At 41.4% G+C, this 22,545-nt stretch overlaps 2 protein-coding genes and 1 long non-coding RNA gene across 5 annotated transcripts in view; all 3 read left to right on the forward strand.

Annotated features, from left to right (window-relative positions):
* The first annotated feature begins 1,842 nt into the window (after window positions 1-1,842).
* On the forward strand, window positions 1,843-6,615 carry LOC125897129 (uncharacterized). The gene is made up of 4 exons (XR_007450384.1): window positions 1,843-1,949; window positions 2,823-2,861; window positions 4,055-4,321; window positions 4,508-6,615. It is a non-coding gene; the product is annotated as an uncharacterized LOC125897129 (long non-coding RNA).
* A 61-nt stretch (window positions 6,616-6,676) lies between these two features.
* LOC125897103 (uncharacterized) lies at window positions 6,677-10,404 on the forward strand. Its single transcript, XM_049590179.1, has 3 exons — window positions 6,677-6,872; window positions 8,993-9,265; window positions 9,551-10,404. The coding sequence occupies exons 1-3, from the start codon at window positions 6,743-6,745 to the stop codon at window positions 10,222-10,224; spliced, it is 1,077 nt and encodes a 358-aa protein (XP_049446136.1). The 5' UTR covers window positions 6,677-6,742; the 3' UTR covers window positions 10,225-10,404.
* A 529-nt stretch (window positions 10,405-10,933) lies between these two features.
* pex7 (peroxisomal biogenesis factor 7) overlaps window positions 10,934-22,545 on the forward strand; it is an 83,540-nt gene continuing 71,928 nt past the window's right edge. The window contains exons 1-6 of one of the 3 annotated variants that reach the window (XM_049590183.1): window positions 10,934-11,097; window positions 14,436-14,577; window positions 17,735-17,792; window positions 18,253-18,403; window positions 18,512-18,589; window positions 18,678-18,786. In XM_049590183.1, coding sequence (XP_049446140.1) covers window positions 11,086-11,097; window positions 14,436-14,577; window positions 17,735-17,792; window positions 18,253-18,403; window positions 18,512-18,589; window positions 18,678-18,786 — 550 coding nt within the window. In that variant the 5' untranslated portion in view covers window positions 10,934-11,085. Of the gene's footprint in view, window positions 11,098-14,432; window positions 14,578-17,734; window positions 17,793-18,252; window positions 18,404-18,511; window positions 18,590-18,677; window positions 18,787-22,545 lie in introns of all 3 variants that reach the window. The other 2 variants (XM_049590184.1, XM_049590185.1) reach the window with 2 other exon arrangements.

Below are 22,545 nucleotides of genomic sequence, written 5' to 3' on the forward strand. Positions count from 1 at the left end.
AAAGGGGACAGGTAGTTTGCTGTCAGGGTTCCAAGGCTCTGGAACAATCTGCCCAAGGAAATCAGGACAGCCAGGTCAGTGATCTCTTTTAAGTCTCTTAAAACATACTTTTATTGGTGAGCCTCTCCTGATTTTACTTGAATTTTAAGTTCATTTAAAACCTCCTGAGACCTTGTGCCCTCATATGAGGACATCACATTTTGGGTTTACTTGACCTAATACTTAATTCTTCCTTATATAGACCTGTTGTCCTCGTTCGTGGACACTTTTTGTGCCATCTAGTGGTAGTAAGAGCACAATACACAAATCCATGTAAAAACAAGATGGCAGCCATCAATGCTAGGTCAGTCTGCAGCCGATCCCAGCAAAAGTTGACAAGGTCCAAAACCTGATCACATGTTATGGATGAAACTTGTTTATTTATGATTAATGTCTATAGTGTGACATGGCAACATGTTGACCATTTTTAGCAACAGTAACAAGCTAAGACACTCTTCATTAGGAAATACTCGGAGACTGGGACTTTATGGTTGTCTCATTTGAGGACATATTACACTTATTGGGCCCTACCGATTCCAAGTACCTATAGCCCCTTTTACACTGCCAGATTTTCAGTGAATGTTGGGCCGTTTTGCCGGCAAGCTGTGAGCATTTAGACACACAGAGCCGGATTGGCGAGTTGATCCAAGGTGCCCAATTTTCTGCATCGTAGGGTAGTCATATTGGCGGAACACTTTTGGTTTAAACAGACCGAGGCAGCCTTCCACAACCGGAGGGGCTGTTGATGACGCCGCACGTGCGACCCACTGGTGGTGGATAAACAGGAAACAGCTGATAGCAGGAATTAGGGAGCAGCTAGTAGCAAGAGGTAAACACAAACCTGACAGACACTGTAAAGATGAGCAACTGGGGAGACAAGGAATTGCGCGCTCTCCTTGCCCTCGCAAACGAAGAGGCCATTAACCGTCAGATGACAGGGACGGTGAAGAACGGGCCAACTTATGAGAGAATCGCCGAAGGACTGACTAGCCCTGGCTTCCCTCCCACATCACTGTTTACGTCACATGCTGAGCTACATGTTTTGTTACTTGCTCACGCCCCCCATTGCCCCGAAAAAGGTGCATTCTGTATAAACAAAAGTAGGTAGGTGGCATTTTGCTGCACTCCCCGATTTTGTATTTATACTGCCAATGCTGAAAAAAGACTGATTGGACTTTCCTGCAAATTTGCACAATTCCTATCTAAAAAGGGCTTATGAGAAATCAAAAATTCACATTAAACAAAAGTTCAGGTCTAGGAGGTCAAACTGTCTTTTCTTTCCTCAGTTTTTCCAAAGTGTTTTTATCGTTTCTTTTAAAATTTGTTGTTTTCATGTCTTGTCTGTTTTAACTGTTGACACGTCACTTTGTAACTCTGTTTTGAAAAGTGCTGTATAAATAAATATTATTATCATCATTATTATTTATTCAGTCTCTCTTTCAAACTCAGTCAATGTTTGAGTGTGGCTGACCACGAAATACCACAGTATTTTGTGGTGGTGCATCGTTGCAATCTTTCTGCAAACTCTCTGGTTAAGGAGACTAAAATTTGTGTGTTCATCCAGGTGTTGCATTTCCATCAATGTCCTGTGACTACTGCAGAGTCATTTGGCCTGGAGGTGATTGGTGATTGTAACCTCTTCCATAAGCATCATCCATTAAAAGTGTGAATGTGTGAAGCAGCACGAACGTGGAGAGGGCCGTACGTTTGTTTCTGCCCTGGATAAATAAAATCAGGAGAAAAACAAGTCCAGCGCCAGTGAATCAGCAATCCTCCAGTTTACTGTAGAACAATGAGAGAGGAGGAGGACCATCAGAAATACCACTGAAGAAGGAGGGAAGTGGGAGAAAAGGAGGAAGAGAGTGAAGGACTCGGAGAAAGAAATGCCGCCCGTCGTGGCGTGACTGAAGGTGATTTAGTGGTAATTAATCAGAGAGAGAAGAAGAATAAAGAGGACTGTGAGCGAGAGCAGCGTTAGGATGTTGGAGAGGCAGAAAGCAAGGAAGTAGCGCACGGCGGCCGGAGTGTGTGTGTTAGGGTGTGTATGTGTGTGTGTTTGTTGACTCAGGCAGCGAGAGGCACGACAGCAATTGTTTGGTTTCAGTCCCTGAAGTCAGATTCTCAGGCTCAGAGTCCCCGACAGCTTTAAATACTCTCTGAGCCACTGGTTTCCTGACTGGATCCATGACTAGACCAGTTCATATACTCACTGGTTTAGTAACTGGATCCATGACTAGACCAGTTCATATACTCACTGGTTTAGTAACTGGATCCATGACTAGACCTGAATACCAGTTTATGTACGAACTGGTATTGAATTGTACTGCAAAGTGATTACAGAAGGCATTTTCTGTAATTCAAAAGACTGTGTGTGTGTGTGTGTGTGTGTGTGTGTGTGTGTGTGTGTGTGTAATTGTATCTCTTCTGGCCGACAGTGACCCATTTCTCAGCCTGTCTGGGACTGTGTTGTGTGTGTGTGCATACGTCTGCTCCCACGTCCTGATCACCCCGTTCCCAAGACACTGCCAACACCCCGACACACACACACACACACACACACACACACACACACACACACACACACACACACAGAGCTGCCGCTGTCTGCTGATCGGCTCACTGTTACATAACAAGAGAACAGAGAATGAAACGAAACAAGGGATGGAATGAGAAGAGAAAGAAAAAGACAGAAATGTGATACGAACGAAAAGGAAAGACGAAGATTTTACAGAATGACGGATGAATTTACAGTAAAATACTGTGTCTTTACTTTTTTTTTTCAGAAAAAACAAGGACAGCAGGCGGGGACATCACAGGTGAAGGTGAAATGATTAATATCTTGTAAAACAGAAAAAGAAAAGAAGCGAGGTTACGTTGTAGTGTCACAGATGACAGGTCCTTTATGTCCATGATCGTCCTTTAAGATCACAAAGGTCCTTATGATCCATAACTTTGATTCACGGAAAGCCAAAGGAGGGAGAAATCTTCCACTCATTCATAAACTACAGTCCATTCTGTATGTCTCAATACTGAGGGGAATAAAACAAAATTCACCTAACAAAATAAACATGTGCTAAATAAATGACCACTTCAAAGTCAAATAAAATTTCCATTTTTTAAAAAGAATATTTTTCTTTTTTTTAGTGGCACGTTTCAGGGAAAAAGTCAGTTGTTCCATAACTTAAATCTACTTAACTATTTCTATCCATTCACAGTTTGTTGGAGACTCTTTACTCAGCCATGTCCTGGTTATTGTTTTTTTACAACCTACAATTTTTTGTACTAAATATCTGTCCTGCTTTATCGGCCCAGTTGACACAAAAACATTAAGGCAGATTTATACTTGTGTTGGCCTACACACGAGGCCAACGCCATTGTGAGCATTTATACTTGTGCAATGCGGTCCGAAACACTACGCGGTGTTGGGGTTTCTGTTAAGTGCTGTAAAGTTGAGTTGATTCAAAACACACATTAAACACACATTAAACATGGCTTAATAGAGACAATTTCAAACACAAGTACACAAATCAGCTTCACTATAACTCGCAGCATTCACAAACAAACACTTGTCTTTATCTGGACACATTTTCCCCACAAATACAACATGCTAACGTTATTATCACGAGCCTATGGCATTTTACATTGTATAAGTTAGCAACTAGCAGAGTTTTCCTCTACTCATATGAAGCCAGGGACAACAGCAACATTTAACAAAGGTAACTTTATAAAATTCAGCTCCATTGCAACTCACAAGGTTCACTGACAAAACAACTGTCTTATACTAAACATGTTTTCCAAAAAATACAACATGCTAACGTTATTAGCACAAGCCTATGGCATTTTACATTGTATAAATTAGCCTAGCGACGAGCTGAGATTTCCTCTGCTCATATGAAGCCAGGATAAATCACACACAGGACTTAAAATGTTATTTTTTTGGAGGCTTTATTGTCTTCCCAATTTATTGTTTCTTTTCTGTGAAATTAAAGTAAATCAAAGCTTTGTTTGGTTTCAGCTTACAGAAACAGACAGGAGGTCTGTGCTGCCCAGATGTGTGGTTACATTTCTGGGGAGGTGCACGTCAGGCTACGGCGTAGGCTGTAAGTCGATGCAGAGCCTACACTTTAGGTACGGAGTCGATTTGACGCAGAAGTATAAATCCCGCTCTACACTTGAATAAAAATCCAGTAAAAGAAGAAATTTTAGGACACTCTCAAAAAAATACAACAGTGACCAGCAGACATGTTACCAGACATTCTCCAGCACCACTGACCATGTTCAGGTTTGTTGCTTTGTGATTTTTTAATTTTGGGAAGCTTTAAATGTTTCTCCAGCTGAATTTGCTCCACAGATCTGAGATTGATGTGGTAGATTGTGTCCTACATGTGTTGTAAATAAAAACTAATCATAAAATGGCTGCATATATTTTGCTGATTCTGACAAATGTTATGGTCGATTCTCTCCACAGATTTTCTTCATCCCTTCATGAACCTCAGAGTGACGTCATAAACTGCACATCCACGGTGCTCTCAGTCTGTGGTTTGTGTGTGTTTTTAGGACTTCCTGCTGCCCAGTTGAGCCCTCTGATTTCTAGAGACTCTATTTTTAGACTTGGTGACCTTTGACCCCCTGTTGCTTTATTTAGGCCAGTTAACAGTCTGGGAAACAAAAAGGGATTTCCCCAACATGCTGCATTTATTTTTGTGATCCTGTGTGTGTGTGTGTGTTTGTGTGTGTGTGCTCTGTGCATAAAATGAGACTTTTCACTTCTCTGAAATCTGAGCTTCTCATGAGATACTCCCTGAAATGTAACGTCAGTGTCTGGATAATGTCAGCTACACCGCATCCTCAGAGCTTTTTAATTAAAAGGGGATTTCAGCAAAAAACAAAAACTTTTATCAGCGTCAAACCTTCTAATTTGTCTGTAAACTGGCAGCTGAAGCCTGAAGTCAATCTGGGAGCCAAAAATAAGTGATACAAATTGGTTTTTCTTCTTGAATGATCCGTTCAGTAACTGAGAAGTTCAATCCTCAGTCAATCACTGACTGCTGCTGCAAACTTATATGACGACCACAGATCAGACAACCAGACTTCCGTGGAGTGCTTGAAAACTTCCTTTCCCCAAAAAAGTTCTCTCCAAGAAGACACCGTTTGATAACCATCTTTCCTTTCAAGAACGTCGGACAAAGGTCTGCATGTGAACAGCAGCTCGAAAATTATAAAAGCACAAAAATTATAAAAGCAGGAACAGTATGAAAAATCAATGTTATGAATTATAGTAAAACATAAATAACAAAGATCTGACAAAACATGAAATGTACTTCATAATCTCTTCTAGAAAAGTCTCAGTTTTTGTTTTACGGTTACATTTAAAAATGTTCCACATCAATTAAAAAAATACCCAAAGTTTATCTTAAATCATGAAGGCGACGTTTCCTGAACAGAGAAAGTTTTACGTAGTTGACAAAAGTTTTGTTGTCAGAACAATCAGGTAAAAAAAAAAAACATATTTTTTGTACAACAACTTAGTAATAAGTGCAAAAGGAGAAAATATCTGAAAGAAAGTCTCCCAATTTTATATGTTTTATTAACCGAATTATCTTAAAAATATGATTTATGATGCAGACAGGCACATTTATTACTGTACATTATGTTCATATTATCAGATCAGATCTGAGTTTGGAGTTCAGGACTTTTTGGAGCGATGTCGCCTCCTAGAGGCTCCTGATGAGACCTGCAGCCCTCACTGTCTTGTCCTGAAATGTGAATGTATTGAAAACAGCTGCCTGTTTCTGTCCAAAGGCAACATATCCACCTACAAGCACCCCAAGAGCCCCTTTATCCTCATCTCTAGGAAAGAAGGCAAATGAGAATATTCTCCAAATTTCAAACTTTTCTTTTAAAGCAGAAAACAACTGATGGTAGACACAGTAGATCTGTGGCAAGAGGGGATTGTGCAACACCTGAGGGAAGGTCTGCCTTTGGACACTCGGCTTTTTCAGTGAGAGCAGTGCACACATGGATCAGTCTATGAACACTTGTCAGAGACTGTTACACGTTCATTTAAAAATAACCTAAAATCATGGCTGTAAGACAATCAAGAGTGTGACTATAACTCATTTAAATTTTAAATGCGCTTTGTTTTTTAAGGTAGTTGTCATGACACCTGCCCAGGAACTACAGCTGAAAATTATCCAAGCTGGCTTAACTGGAAGATTTTCAGAAATGTTTATTACTATGCACTGTCCCTGTAATCTGTAAATAAATAAATAAACAAATACAATTAAGTGGTGAAATCTTCAGTAAGAAATGAAACAGGAAGTAAGGAAATATGGTTTGTCAGGTCAAGATTCTTACTTTCATAGTAAGACTTGTTTAATATTATAAATACAAAACAATGTGCAACAATCAGACATCATAAGTTTGATAAAAACAATAAATGAAATAGAATAAATAAATTAACAAAAAACAATAAAACATTATTAAATTGTTTTGAATAGTATCATATAAATAATAATAATAATAATAATAATAATAATAATAATAATAATAATATAAAACTTTATGCAAATCACCTCTGAAATGTGACGTTGTGACGCGCGGGGGCGGTCGTTTAGCGTCTGACCGGAAACGGAAACACACCGTTGTTTTCTTCTTCTCTCGTTTTTCCCCAGCAGGCAGGTAACAGGAGTTTTAATAGAAGATGGAGCACAAACTCATCATGGCTGTCTCCGGCTTCCCGAGTCTCTACGACACCAACTCTCCGACCTACCGGGACCTGAACATGAGAGCCGACTCGTGGAGACAAGTCTCAGAGATCGTCGGTGTTCCCGGTGAGTTTGCTTTGATGTTACCGGAGCTCCGGGGACTCTCCGTGACCACCGGGAGTGTCACCGCCCGGACCGAAAGGAGCAGAGTCACCGTGGCTGTGACCTGAGACTTTATCAGGCCACTTTAGTTTTACAGTTCTCTACAAATCTCTTCTGGAAAAGATCAAAACAAAAGATCAAAGGTCCGTCTGTGAATACGGTCCGACTGTCTGTGGCTGCGGACACATTGGTTCCTACCGAGGACGTCAATCTTTAAAAGCACCTCACAGATACAGATATATGGTTACATCCTTAAAATAGGTTCAGTAAAAAGCTGCTCACTGCAGTTGTTGGTAACGTTCACTATAACAAGAACAAAACACTTCTTTACAAGTAAAGCACGTGCATTATAAGTACAGTGGAAGTATTCTTAAGGCTGAAAAATACCCCTAATCCTAGGTATTCTTCTTCTTTTTCTTCTTCTTCTTCTTCCGAGGAAATCATACTTCCCATGGGTGAAAACTCACCAAACTTTGCACAAAGGTCCAGTCTCATGTCAGATATCCTCAGCTGTAAACTCAAGCCAGTAGTCCTGATGGTGGCGCTACAGCAAGCGTCTAACGTTCAAAAATTTGAAAATTCATAACAAATCAAGCATACGTGCTACAACTTCACAACTTTCATCAAACTGTAGCCCCAATACTGAAGAAGCTTTTGTACATTTAAACCTATTAAAAATTATGAAGTCCATCACTCTGTTTTTTTCAAAAAATGTAAAACTTCTTAAACCTATCTCCTCCCACAGTTTTTGCTCAATTGACACCAAACTCACTACAGAGCATCTTCAGACTGTCCTACACAAACTATGTTTCTCAGATTTTTGATTTATCAAAAATTGAGCCTACAACACAGTACCTAAACGGCACTGTAAACATATACATGCAAATTCTTGCTAAATAAATCTTCAGTGTTCATGAAATAAATGACAAAATTCTCGAGTCATGGTAGATGATGTGTGGCAAATTTCAGAACTTAATCTCAAAAACTGAATTTTTGACAGCATTTTGAATTTTGCTCTAATGTGAACAATTGGAGTCAATGTAAAAATGGCAATTTTAAACATCAGTTTTTCCACTTATGGAGCAAATCAATCATTGTTAAAATAAATTACCAACATCTCCATGCTGTCTAGATGCAATATGTGTATTTTCAACTGAATTTTTTGCAGCGGTGTGAAATCTGCTTTTCCATGCATGGACGGCTGCTAAACCTGCACGTCTGACTTAGTCAATTTGTGAAGCTACACATGAATTGTCTCTGACTAATTAGCTCAGTGAGATAGAAATTGATCCTTAGTTTCAGAGGTTGTGAGTTCAAGCCTCAGCTGATAAAGGCTTCCAATTCTTCTGCTTGTTGCTCAGAATTGCCTAAAAATGCCCGGACCCGACCCATCGCTGCGCAACAGCTATAATTTTTATTATTATTAATAATTGTTCAACAGAAAATTAAAGAGCAACTATTTTGATCATCAATTGTTTATCGTTTGCAAAGAAAAAATGGCAAACTGTGATACTTCCAGGTTGTCAGATGTGAGGATTTGCCACGCCCGTTGGTCTTATAAAATACTAAATTTGATATTCTTAGGTTTGGAAATGTTGGTTGGACAAAACAAGACATTTAATGAAGTCACTTTAGGCCGTAGGATGTCGAAACAGACAATTCTCATAGTTTTCTATAGATTCGTAGACCAATCGATGACGATAAAATATTGTACAGATTTATTAGTAACGAATATAATCATTAGTTATCAGCCAGTGTTGGCCTTTATGTTGTCCACTATGCACTGTAATGAAAAGTTGTTTTTTTTAAACAGAACATAATGTAGAAAAAAAAAAGGTTGGAGTAATTTAGGATTATTAAATTCCCAGTGAAGTTTACTGTGTCAGTGCACTGATGTCATTTTGGACAATACAATCTATGGTTTAACTGTAAGATATCCTTCTCCTGTTACATATCGAAATGCTCACAGAGTAGTTTGTTGGTTTGAGTCTTCACATGAGATTTTTTTTGGATATTAAGAAAAAAGAAATCAAATGTCAAATTTGTTTTAATGTCGTCATATTCTTGCTCCCTGTGTCCATCAGAGTCTGAATGCAGGAGGAAGTGGAAGACGCTGAGGGACCAGCACCGGAGGGAGAGGCAGCGGGAGAAGGAGAGACGCGAGAGCGGCATCGGGCTCTTTAACTACAGGCCGTGGAGATACTCGGCCATTTTGTCCTTTCTGAACCCGTTCATCGACGCCAGGGCTGCAGGCACCAACGGCTGGGCTCTGGACCCGCAGCCTTCTCACCTCCACGCGTCTGAAATGGGCTGCAGCACGACCACAGAGCCGCGGAGCGACGACGACGACAGTTACGGTTTGTAGAAAAGGATGTTGAGAATTCCTCTCACATATTGATCCAAGGCTGAAGGGACAGTTTGAAGAAGTTTATTCTTGTACATTTTTTTCTTTAAGATGGCAAAAAACTCAGGTGGTCTTAAGACGAGGGATGGTGTCAATTTAAAAGTCTTTCAAAGTCTCCTGGTGTGTGTCAGTCATAGGTGTTGAGATCAGATACTCAGCTGGAGTTGGTGGCTGTGTATTGAATATTAAAAGATCCTGCTGTGGGGTGAAAATGAAATTGTTTTACCTGTGTTTGCAGACATCTCTGTGGTAGACGCCACAACGACGTCATCGTCATCCTTGGAGTTTATTCAGAGGAAGCGTTCGTCTTCTGCCATCACGGACATGATCAGATTTAAAGAACCAAAGTTGGAGTTGACGGACACTGCCGCCAAAGACGACTGCGTCCAAATCCAACAACAGGATAACATGAAGGAGCTGTTTGAGATGATGATGCATTCAGTTACGTCTCTAGCTGCATCCTTAGCGTCTTCGCACTCTTCCTCGCAGCCCTCAGATCAGCTGATGCCTCCCGCTGCGCAGTCCGACCTCCATCACCCTCAGACGAACCGCGGCCTGCTGCCACCCTGCTCCGCCTCCAGGCTGAAGACAGAGGAGCAGGATGCCGAGGCGGCCGAGCTGCTGGACCAAACTGACGGAGAGGAGGAGTTCAGTGCCGCTGCTGTGTCTCCGCGTCCGACCCACGCCAAGAGGAAGAGCAGCGACGGTTTGCTGGAGGAGTACCTGAGGAGGATGGAGGCCAGGGACGCTCAGAGAGAGCGTGACCTGGACCAGAGAGACGATGTCACGCTGTTCTTACTGAGCCTGGCTCCGGCCATGAGGAGACTTCCTGTGGAGAAACAGTCGTGGCTCAGAACAAAGATCCAGCAGTTTGTGCACGAGGCCGAGTTTGGTGCGATGAGTTTTCAGTGATGTCAAACTATTTTACATTTTTATAAATACTGTATGAATCATATATATTTGTGGACTTGAACAATAATTAACTTGCCGACAAAGTTTTTGTTTTTTGCATTTTTATGATACAGCGACTGAACTTTTCTTTCTTCCTCATGTTTTTGTGCTGTTTATAATAAAATGACTCCTGTGACAGTATTTTTTATTTTGTCTGAGTCTGAATTGTATTTGATTTATCTGAGAGGTGATGCACCTTTTAATAATGCAAATCACAGCACACAACATAGCATAGCGCACTGATTTCATCTGTACCTACTTGATGAACAATATAAAGCCATCTGAAGAAAGATAATCAGAAAAGATCAAAGTTAAATTGAGTTGTTGAAATATTGTTTTAAGCACCCAGAACAAAAATGAAAATGAGTTTCTCTGTGTCTTCCTCTGACTCAGGCTCCCTTTCTTCAGATAAATATGTGCAGTAGGCATATCTATGTCCGCTAGATTAAAATGGGGGCTTTTTATGCACCTGTCGCCATGGTGACAGCGTCACCAAATTAACTCAGGGTCCAGGGTTACACTCAGAGCCTCTGTAACAGACACGGTTGGATCACTGCTGGTGTTTTAATTCAGAAGAAACACCGCCATCTATCGACGTCTTAGGAGTATTACAACTGCAACAGCGCTCATCCGGGTATTTGGATCAGCTGATCAAAACACGGAAGTCGTGCTGCAGTAGTGAAGCTGTCAGGCGCTAAGGAGCAGAGGAGCTGCTGGAACCGTTTTCTTTATGGTTTTTTGGACCGTTTTCAGGTTGTTTTAACGTTTCGACTTTGCGGTGAAGTCTGAAACTGATTCTCTTCCATCTGTGAGTACCGGGACATGTCGGTAACGGTCGGTAACGGTTGTCTGAGTCAGTTGATAACGTGTTACAGTGATTATCTGGTCATGTTGGATGTTATACATTTATTTTAACCACTATAGAAGATGTAAAGTGTTATAAAAGTCTTAAACTCATATATGAGCAGTGGCTGAAGTATTCAGATCGTATACTTTAATAAAAGTAGTGACACCACAGTGTAGAAATAATCTGTAGCATCAGCATCCAAAAGTAAAAGTGCTCATTATGCAGAATTATCAATCACAGAGCAAATCTATGATATAATTTAAATTATTAATGCATAAATGTGTTCATCAGTTCATTGTTGCAGCTCAGTTTAATCTGCAATAACACATCATATATTATTAGTTGATTTATATTTGGATTAATAATCTGAATCTACAAACCTGCCCTCCTCTGAGATGTAGTAAAGTAGAGGCAGAAAGAAGTATAGAATTAAAATACTTAAGTACAAGTATCTCAGAATTGTACGGAAGTATATTGCATTCACTTGACAAATAAAAAAAAGCCCTGTTTGTCTGAGTAATATTTTCTGTTTTTTAGGGTATTTTTTTTCTGGTTTTGGTGTATTTTTTTCAGTTTTTCTGAGCATTTTTTTTCTGTTTTGTTTTGGGTTTTTTTGTAATTTTTTTTCTGTTTTTCGTGGTAATTTTTTTTTTCCTGAAGGAGGAGACAAGATACTTAAATTACAAAAAAAATACTCAGAAAAACAGAAAAAAAAAACCAACAGAAAAAAAATTACTCCAAAACATTACTTAGAAAAATAGGGCTTTTTTATTTGTCAAGTGAATGTAATACGCTTCCGTAGAATTGTACCTGAGTACTGTACTTGAGTGAAAGTACTTAGTTACTTTGCACCACTGAATAAGAGGTCATTCTGAGGTCATTCTGACCTGCACTCTGTCCGCCTGTGTGTGGGAGATGAATAACTGAGATCATAGCTGACTGAATATGTGCTGTGTTCTCTAAATCAGATGTGCAGCGGTGATTTTATCGCTCAGTTAGAGACAATGTTTATTTATGATATCTGCTATCACAGTCAGTTCAGGGGCCGGTTTCAGAACGCAGGTTTAACAAACATGAGTCTAACCTTGGACTCTGAGTTAGTTTTTGGTTTCAGAACAGCTGATCAGAGTCAGTTTAGTTTACTCTGAGTATTTTCTATCTGTAAGTGTTGAATGAAAAAAGCCACCACCAGTGGAGCTCTGATACAACAATTCACCATGGCAACAGGTCAAGAAAAGGTAGAACCTCCATTTTAATCCAGTGGACGTAGAGTTTTTAATGCATGTATGTGGAGAATGCGCACTTATATCTTGAAAAAAAAAAAAAAGAGCCAGAGTCAGAGTGAGTGAAAGTGTCAGTAAGTTCAAACAAAATTTTGTTTAACCGTGTCCATTAATTCCTCATTTTAGATATATTTGTCCAGCTTTAATGTGACGTGGACTAAAACAAAACACAGGGGCCGGCAACTGAAGATAAATATAATAATATATATATGTGCGTGTGTGTGTGCGTGTGTATAAAAGTTTTCCTAGATAGTCCATTATTATTATTATCGTCCATTATTTAGAATTAGCATACGTAACATTATAGTTTTATATATAGTTTTCTCAGTCACAGAATCCAAAAACTGAGAAAATTCTTGATGAATTAGAGTAAAAAGGGGTTTGTTTGTGTTTAACAACAGCAAACTACATCAAAACATCTTTCATTTGTGCAGTCGTATGCCCAGTACTCAGAATGTTCAATAAAACCTTTCTATTTTAAACTGCACTAAAGGTGAAACTTACCTGTGCTCTCTTCAAAGCCAGACTCCATTTACAAAAACAGTAATTTTCCCTCACTGAACACAGGAGCTGCTGGTCTACTGCTGCCTCTATAAGTTAGTTAGTTTGTGTGACTTTGGTGTTTCAGAGGGTTCATTCAGATTCACCAGAGTCACACAGTCACACAAACTAACTAAGGGGGCGATCACACAGAAATGAGACGCTGGAAACACGGACGCTTCAAAGACGCTTGAAACGTTGGAAGCGCTTATTCAATGCGCTCTAGACAAAAAAAACCCCCAGCAAGGAGCGCCTGTGGAGCAGGGGTGCGTGCGCAACACACACACACACACACACACACACACACACACACACACACACACACACACACACACCTCCTGTCATCTCCCTATGTCTCCCCTTGAATCTAGTGTTTCCCTCAAAGACAGTAGAGACAGTAGCTTACATGAAACTATCACAAGCTATCAAATCAAATCCAACTTTGTCTAACAGCACTTTTCATACATAAAAATGCAGCACAAAAACTGCGAACTACGAAATAAGGTCACCAGCCCTCTCACATATCCCACTGTCTGAAAGTTAACTAGCTGCTACGACGGCTAGCTAGCTAGCATATTATCGTCGTCGGTCGTCAATTACATTGTACTCACCAGACAAATTCGTTGCGCTGCTCACACAGCTCCATGCGTGTCTCCTCCTGTGTTTGTTCGATTCGGAGGTGTGCATGTGTTGTATAATTCTTCAGAATCAAATATTGTCAGGATAAATTTCTCGTCTTCGGGTTGCATTGTGTTGTCTGTCGCTCGTAACTGCTGTAACTGCGGTAACCGACCAAACTGCGGTAACTGCCACAACAAAAGAGGATTTGGTTTGATTGGCTGCCTGGGCCAATGACGACAATGACGAATGGTGTTACTGGTGTCTGACACTCAAAGAGTTGAAAATGTTTTAACTTTTCAGCATCTGCGTGCATCTAAAAACGTGCGTCTAAAAAGATGCTGGAAAAACACCTGTCTAAAAAGTCACTTGAATGCCTGTCAGATGCGCCGTATCGTAGGAAAACAATGGTTTTAATGGCGTTGAGTTTCTAGCGTCTCATTTCTGTGTGATCGCCCCCTTACTGATTGAACCAGCAGCTCCCAGATTCAGTGAGATGAAATTATTGTTTTTGTCAATGGAGTCTGGCTCGCAGAGTTGAGCTCCACTCTCTGTTCAGTTTCAGAGAGGGCTGTCTGTTTGTGAAGTGCTGAGCATACACGTGACTTTATACTGCACGTGTTGTGTGAGAGTTTGATACAGTGTTCCTGTTGTCAAACGTGGACCCCTATGACCTCAATTCATCAAGACATTTCTCCGTTTTTGGATTCTTGGTTCACTGTGGAACCATGAGAGAAAATCAAAGTTTTCTTCATGAATTCAATACAACACCTTGAAAGTAACTGACATACAAATGATCATTTAGAGAGTGAAGTTTTCCTTTAACTCCACAGTCGGTCTCAGTGGAAGAAAATAGCCAACACTTTAATTTCTGTTTCCAGCAGGGAGCCCAGCTGGGCTGCAGGAAGCTGCTGAAAATGGTGAAGGTGTTTCGCTGTCCGGACCGTCATGGCTACGCTGTGGAGGTGTCTCCGTTCATACCCAACAGAGTGGCCTGTGCTGCCTCCCAGTACTATGGCATCGCTGGTCAGTATGGTGCATTTACTGTATAACGGCTCATACACCATCGGACAAGTGCTCCCTGAATGGTTTCTTTCCAATATCCAATCTGCTTATGAAATCCAAAAGTAATAAACGTTATTAGCTTCAACTTTAAACATTTCCAGCCAACCAAAACTCAACATTTGTCGTCTGAGAAGCTGAAAACACGACAGGTTTTAGAGGCAGCCTCATTAATGTTCACAGTCTGCAGCTGCAACCTGAATGAGCGGCACACTGATGTTTCCACTTACATGAGTGGCTTGTTCAAAATACTTCTCTCTGTGCATGATTATTAAGTCGTTGACCTCATAATGTTGATACGATATCAATAGACGTAGGAAATTCTTATTAAAATTGGATGTGACTCTAGAGAAGAGCCACCCCTCTGGTTGAGAGTCTTACTGAGGATGTTTCTTTCCCCACATATGATCTTTGTGTCAGTACGCACCCCGGCGTGCAAAGAACTCACAAAACCAAATGTTTCATTACAGCCATCACAGAGTTCAGTTAGTGACGGCTGATATAATCTGTTACTGGCTGAAAATAAGAAGCCTGTTACCTACATATTTTTTGTCTGCTCATAAAAAACAGGGAAAGATAAAAGGTTTTAGAGGAGGTTTACTAGCAAAGTGACAAAGCTTTATTTGCCTTACTCATTGATCTTTAGATATCCAGAGGTGGCACACACAGAGCACCATAAAAACATGTTGTTTCATGTCACACCATACCCCAACTTAATGAAGATAGAGTTAATGTTGAAAAACCCTTCAGAATGCCACATAAAGACACAAAGACCTTGAGGAACAACATAGAAAAATTCATGCTGTGATTCGGTCTCGAACACTTTTGACGATTAGTCGACTAATCGATGACTAATCAACTATTAAAATAATCCGTGACTATTTTAGTTGTTGACTTATCGGTTTGAGTCATTTTTCATAATGCCCGTTTCCACTGAAGAAGTTCCTGGTACTATTTGGGGGGCAGGAACTTTACAGGAACGTCCTCTCGCTCGGCCCTCTCAACCGCTGTGTCTCCACTGAGAGCAGAGTAGGAGGAAGGTTCCTGTAAAGTTACCGGGCTCTGGATGTGACGTAATCGTTGCGCGACCATTTTGACCGGGGCGACGCGGCAAAGAAACAAACAAACAAGAAGAACAACAAAGAAGAAGAAGCAGAAGTAAGAAGAAGAAAGCAGACATAAGAAAGACGATTATCAACATGGAAGGAGCTGAGGTGGTTGCTGGGTTTCTGGCGTGTCTCTTTGTTGGCAGTGGAAGCTATGAACAAGAGGACTCCTCGAGTTTTAAAAACGCCGGCTATTTTGTCGCTTTCTGTTGACGTCACATCCCGCCTTGAGTATATCCAGTCAGCACCAAGTAAACCCCAAGCCCCACCCAGGAGTTTTTCGGGGCCGTTCTGAGTACCTACCTAGTACCAACAGCCCCGGCCCCGTAAAATTACCCCGAAGTTCCTGTGGTGGAAACGGGCCTATAGAAAAGTACTATAAAGGTACTCCAAAATACTCTTATTGCAACTTGTTACGTTGAAATATTGGCAGCTTTACACACTCTCCCATGACGGTGAACTCAAACCCTTTGGCGTGAGTATGAAACAAGACATTAGATGACAACATTTTGGGGTTTGGGAGAGACAGACCGACATTTTTCAACTTTTTAACACATTTTTCAATAAAATGATTAGTCGACTAATCGAAGACGTAATCGACAGATTAGTCAACAATGAAAATAATCATTAGTTGCAGCCCTAATGGTGAGCACCTCTGCTAAACCCCCTTGTTGTCAGTATACTTATGAATGCCATTCATCTGCTGAACGCACCAAGTCTCTAGTTTGTGCCTGTAAAGTTTCACGAGGCTGTGACTATCTCAGAGGTCAGTACGGGTCATTTTGTACAGTGATGTCTGTTTCAAAGAAACGGTCTCATGACAATAAAATGGCTGCTGTGGGGACTAACATCATCGCACATGAATAAAACTGGGTTCTGTGACTACACAACAGCCTCAGCCGTGTAGTGAGACCTGGTTTATGCAATTTAAAGACTGCTTAGGGACCCCAGTTTCCTGAAATATCCAAATGTAATAGGTGAAAATAACATTTATACTGCATGGTTTTTGCCCCAATCCGCACATGATAAGTAGCCTGGAAATCCAGACCCAAATCTAGAAAGATTTAGGGTCTGGCCATGAGTAATGAAAATGGCCCAACTCAAGGGGCGGCACCAAGCATGCATTTGAAAATATCACTGCACACAACTGGATAACACTACGACCAATCAGAACAATACACAGGGTGATGTATCCAGAGCGCTACCAGCGGAGCTAACTGGTAGATTAGACTCTTGCTGTATCCGGTCGGCAAAACAGCAAAAACGTCCTTCTTGCAAAGGAAAGACTCGAGCGCCGTCTTCTGTTCCTCTTTTAGAGAAAAAGCCAAGTCTAGCTCGTTCATTGTAGCGGCCAAAGCCGTTCCAAACAACTGGTGTTCATCCGTAGCCATCTTGCAATGTTTACTGACTGATTCTGGACTTCATCGTCACAGTGCTGTCGTCACCTGTTTAGCTCGCCTCTGGCCCACCTATATCAGATACACCGATGTGATTGGTGCAGCTCTGTGCCAACGGCATAGGTAATGAGCATCATTACTGATTGCCAGAGTGACTCGCTGAGCAAATTCAAATTGTGCTCTCGCGAGAACTCTGGATTTCCAGGGTACATGATAAGCATGAAGAGGGCAGATTCCTTGCTGCAGCCTCTTTCCTGAGAACCTAGCGTGCTATGGTCTGTACAACTGGATTCTTGGGATTCTTCTTGTATCCTCATTCTAGCTTTAAAACTGGGCTGGGATTGCTGGTGGCCCGGCAGGTCTCATACAGGTAATGAATCTGGGTATTTTACAGACCAGGAACAGAGTCACAATGTGACCAGCTCTCTGAACCGATCCCTAAACTTCTGGGGATACTGGAGTTAGACGTTGCTTCCCACAACCGTCAAATAAGGAAACATGTTTGGAGGGATGTTGTTCAAACCTGCTGCAGAGTTCAGAGACTTTATGAGTCTGTGACTGTTAGTTTGGAAAAATATGATAAATTAACAAAAAATGCATGTGGTGCATGTTTCATAGGTTGCGGCACCCTCCTGGTTCTGGATGAGACAGAGACGGGGGTTGTTCTCGTGGGAAGGTAAAGTGTCTGTCTGTCTTTCCCCTCTGAATTTAGTGTTATTGTTTGTCTTGGCTTCTTTCACCCGGTTTTATAGTGAAGGGGAAAGTTCATCCCAAAAATCAATAGAACATATTTTTCCTTGTACCTGTAGTGCTATTTATCAGTCTAGATAATTTCAGTGTGAGTTGTTGAGTGTTGGAGATATCGGCTGTAGAGATGTCGCCATCTCTTCAGTATAATGGCACCAGATGGCACTCAGCTTGTGGTGCTCAAAGAGGCAAAAAACATCTCTCTCAAGATAATCCACAGACCTATATTTTGTGAGTATCTCAATCGCTGCCATGAACATTTACCACGGATCATAATGTGCCTCAGATCGGCTGTAACACACTGATTCATTTTTAAATGTAGTTTCCATATTTGTGAGTCAGTGATAATACAGGTGTTGTGTGTGTGTGTGTGTGTGTGTGTGTCTCAGATGGGAGTGGAGTGACGGTCTGTTCGACGTAGCATGGAGCGAAGCCAACGAGCACGTCGTGGTCGCTGGGGGAGGAGATGGCAGCCTGCAGCTGTGGGACACAGCCAATCACAGCGCTCCCCTGAGAGTGGCCAAAGAACACACACAAGAGGTGAGACACACACACACACACACACACACACAGACGGATAAATACGCGCTTTTTGTTAGGATGCTTTGTTTTGACTCTGTGTGTGTGTGTGTGTGTGTGTGTGTGAAGGTGTATGCTGTCGACTGGAGTCAAACCAGAGGAGAGAACCTCATCGTCTCCGGGTCGTGGGATCAAACCGCTAAAGTTGTGAGTTCAGTTTGTCTCCATACTTCTTTCTTTCTTTTTTTTTTCTGATGGCGCTGTTTTTATTTTTGTGTATTTTTCTTCCCTCCAGTGGGACCCCGCTCTCAGCCAATCACTGACCACACTCAGGGGTCACGAAGGGGTCATCTACAGCACCATCTGGTCACCTCACATCCCAGGATGCTTTGCTTCAGCCTCAGGTGAGCCAACACACGACACGAAGCGTAGAGATTTGTTCTTGTGAGTGACTGAAACAATGGACAGAAAGAAGAGACGGAACTAAAAGAATAAAGTAAGAAACAGAATAACATAGAATATGATATTAACTTGTGAACACTGGTTAAATGTAATCTTAGTTTACTCCGGCCAGTTTGATAAATTGGCTCAGTTTATGTAATCTGGCCACAAGGTGGCGATGTAGCAGTGTTATAGTACCAGCTGTGTCACATTGTCAGATCCTGCTGTTGGGATATTGAACCTCTCAGTGTGTTTCAGGCCTGTCGGGTTCAGCTTCTGTCAGTGACTTAAACGTTTGAACTCAAAGTCACAAAGGAAACATCACGTTTGTTGAGGTGGAAGATCAGACACAGAGGAACTGTTGTGCAGTGTTACATGTAAGGAAACAAGATGTTACAGTTGTGAACCGCAGTGCGATGGTGCTCAGGGTTTCAGATCATTGAACTTTTCAACTTGTTCTTAGATTTGTCAGTGAATTAAGGTCTAAACAAGTGAAGCTATCATTCTGTGTTCGGTATATTAAACTTATATGACTATACGTTATTTTATTTACACTACATACATGGAAAAACGTGTTTGAGAGTTTGCAGCAGAGGTGGAAGAAGTACTCAGATCTTTTACTTAAGCAAAAGTTCAAAACTGTTGGCATCAAAAGGGTTGGGGAGCGTTCACATTTGAACCGATAGCTTTACCACTGCAGGTACCTCAAAATCTGTATCGGTATCTTACTGCACCTTTTTTTCTACTTTACTCTTTCTGTAATAATAAAACTTTAATTGTTCACAAGCTGCAGTCAACAATAGAGTTGGGTATCATTTAACATTTAGCACTTTGGTCCACCGCCAGGACGCCGACGTCCTCGCCCCCCCCCCCCCCCCTCTGTTAAATGGTACCTCCCAGGCGCACTACGTCATCAAACCATGTGATGTTTGGTATTGTTAGATTCAGGAAGCTCTCGACTTTTCAAAAATAACATCGTTTTTCTTTTATTTATTATGTATTTCACACCAGAGCAGCCTAAACACACAAAGTCCAAAATCGCGATGAGTGGTGACAAGTCATGTCATGCCGTTTTTCGACGAGAAAAGTTAAAGGATTGGGGCGTGGGTGGCTTAGTGGTCGAGCAGGTGCCCCATGTACAAGGCTGTTGCCGCAGCGGCCTGGGTTCGACTCCAGCCTGTGGCTCTTTGCTGCTTGTCACTCCATCTCTCTCCCCCCTTTCACGCTTGTCTGTCCTATCAATTAAAGGCTTAAAAATGTCCAAAAAATATCGAAAAAAAAAAAAGTTAAATGATTACTTGCGATCTTATGTGGAGCTAGGGCTGCCACTAACGATTATTTTCATTGTCGACTAATCTGTCGATTATTTCTTCGATTAGTCGACTAATCATTTCATCAAAAAATGCGTTTAAATGTTGAAAAATGTCAGTCTGTCTCGCCCAAACCCCAAAATTACGTCATCAAATGTCTTGTTTTGTACTCACGCCGAAGGGTTTTAGTTCACTGTCACGGGAGAGTGTGTAAAGCTGCCAATATCTGAACATAAAAAGCTGCAGTAAGAGTATTTTGGGGTACTTTTACAGTACTTTTCTATGAAAAATGACTCAAACCGATTAGTCGACTACTAAAATAGTCACCGATTATTTTAATAGATGATTAGTCATCGATTAGTCGATTAATCGTGGGAGCCCTATGTGGAGCTGTTAGCAGGCATGTAGCTGTTTTATAAAAGGTAAGAGTCTCACTCCTACCACTATTTTTGGCTGAGATACACCGTCTAGAAAGTGGGATCATAACTTTCACGTTTCATATGGCTTTATTTGGTGATATTTTATGGTGTTTCTGTGTCATAAACAACATCAGCTATCATAATCACACCTGATTTCAATAAGGTACAATGTTTGAAGCTGGCTGGATCCGTCTGGATCTTTTCATGGATAAAACTCTGTAGAATGGTCATACTTTGAGCAATCTTCTTCAAATTTGAATCAAATGTTCATTGATAGTGTGCCTGCAGCTCCACAGTGTCATTTACCTGCTCAGATGAAGCCACAGACAGTTAGTCATCCTGAAAAACATTTTTTTATTTTATTTTAGGCAAAATCTTCAATTTTTTTTACTGACTTCAGAGGCCCATTACTCTGTCTGTGTATCACCTAGAGTGTTTCTGACACTTTCACAAGAAACTTCAGAGAGTTTTCTTTCTGGCAAGACCTCATGCATGCATGTAGTGAGAGCGGTTCAGAAGCTACAGTCATTTTAATTTGGGTATGTAATTTTAGGCGTTTCTGCGGCAAAATGGGGTTGGAGTACTGAAGGAAACAAACCGAATTATGTCGGGACAGCTGAGTACTGATTCATGTTAAATCAATTAGTGCCAAATTTTGGTACCTGAGAGTGCACTTTCAGACACGATGTGCAAGCATTGCAAAACGGCCCGAAGCCAGATGCTAGAAGCTGCCTGTGGAATTCGATGGATGGCCTCCTGGCTTCCTGGGTTCAGGTGCCTTGCAGCAGAGCCACCAGGTTCAGGGAGGCGGCAGATTTGCTTCCACCTCCTGTCCGAACCCGGCGTTCTCACCCAGGTGCTCTCTAAGGCACCAAAATTTGGCACTAATTGATTTGAGTGAGAAGAGCTGGTGTTCGGCTCCTGAAGTCTGTACAAACTTATCACAAGAAGAAATCAATCAAGCGCTTCTTGTGACTTGAACAATGTCTAAAAGTGTCCCTGTACAGAAAAGCTGTGATGATGAAGGTCAGAGTAAAGAAATGAAAATAGTCCTGCTGGTGGTTCTGATGCAGCTCCTCCTCCTCTCGCTCTATCGGGGAAGAAATGAGATTCATTCAGAAGACAATTAAGTCAATCAGTTTGGACCCAGAGGGAGAGCTGGGATTATCTTATCCGTTTGTGTGGGAGCACATACGCTAACATTATCAGAGGGGTGGAGCCTTGCTGCTGATGGATGCTGTGTTTCGTCAGCTCTCTGTTCAGATTGTAGACCGACTGGAGTCAAATGAATGTGCAGCAGCTGTCTTCGGTTCCGTATCAGTTGTGAGGCGCTCTCAAACAAGTTGGGCTAATGAGTTTTGGTTAATTGGTTTGTGAGAGCGAGCGGAAATCTCTGATGAGATTTTACAACCAGGAAGATGTTAAGCTCCTGTTTCTCCGGGCGTTCAACTGTGCAGCCTTTACGGTTTCATATTATGCAAAGAGTCAGCAAGTTTAAAACCCTTGTAGCCCACATGTAGACACCACAATAAAATACAAACATGTGAACTCACCTGTTGAAAAAGACACCAGTGATGTAAATAAAGATGAGTTTGAAATCAAAGACTAATTGAATTGCAGAATCCAGAGGTCAAGTGTTATTCGTTGAGTTTCAGACCAGTGACGGTGAGCTCATTAGATCAGATAAATCCTCCAGCGGAGCTCTGGAGCTCTGCTAAATGATTTACTGAGCACTGAGCTCCATAATAAAACCATTACTGTGGACTGACCGTCCATGTTCCAGCAACTACAGCTGCTTACCTCCATGTTCATATCTGATCTGATGCATCAACCTGCCAACAGCTCATCCAGACCCCCCTCAGTTCATGCAAAACACACACGCTAGGGATGCACCATGAAGCAAGAATAGTGGCTTAGTGAGGTACGTTGAGCCCAAAGTCAGAATTTTTCGTCCTAGGAACATGGCTTTCTATTTTTATGGCCCGTAATGACG

The sequence above is a fragment of the Epinephelus fuscoguttatus genome, linkage group LG11 (genome assembly GCF_011397635.1).
Source record: "Epinephelus fuscoguttatus linkage group LG11, E.fuscoguttatus.final_Chr_v1".
NCBI lineage: Eukaryota > Metazoa > Chordata > Actinopteri > Perciformes > Serranidae > Epinephelus > Epinephelus fuscoguttatus.

Bases quoted from the DNA above. Each gene is read 5' to 3' on its own strand.
- LOC125897103 (XM_049590179.1), top strand. From the start codon at position 6,743: ATGGAGCACAAACTCATCATGGCTGTCTCCGGCTTCCCGAGTCTCTAC. The intron at 6,873-8,992 runs GTGAGTTTGCTT...TGTGTCCATCAG, and splicing joins AGAGATCGTCGGTGTTCCCG to AGTCTGAATGCAGGAGGAAG. The intron at 9,266-9,550 runs GTTTGTAGAAAA...CTGTGTTTGCAG, and splicing joins CGACGACGACGACAGTTACG to ACATCTCTGTGGTAGACGCC.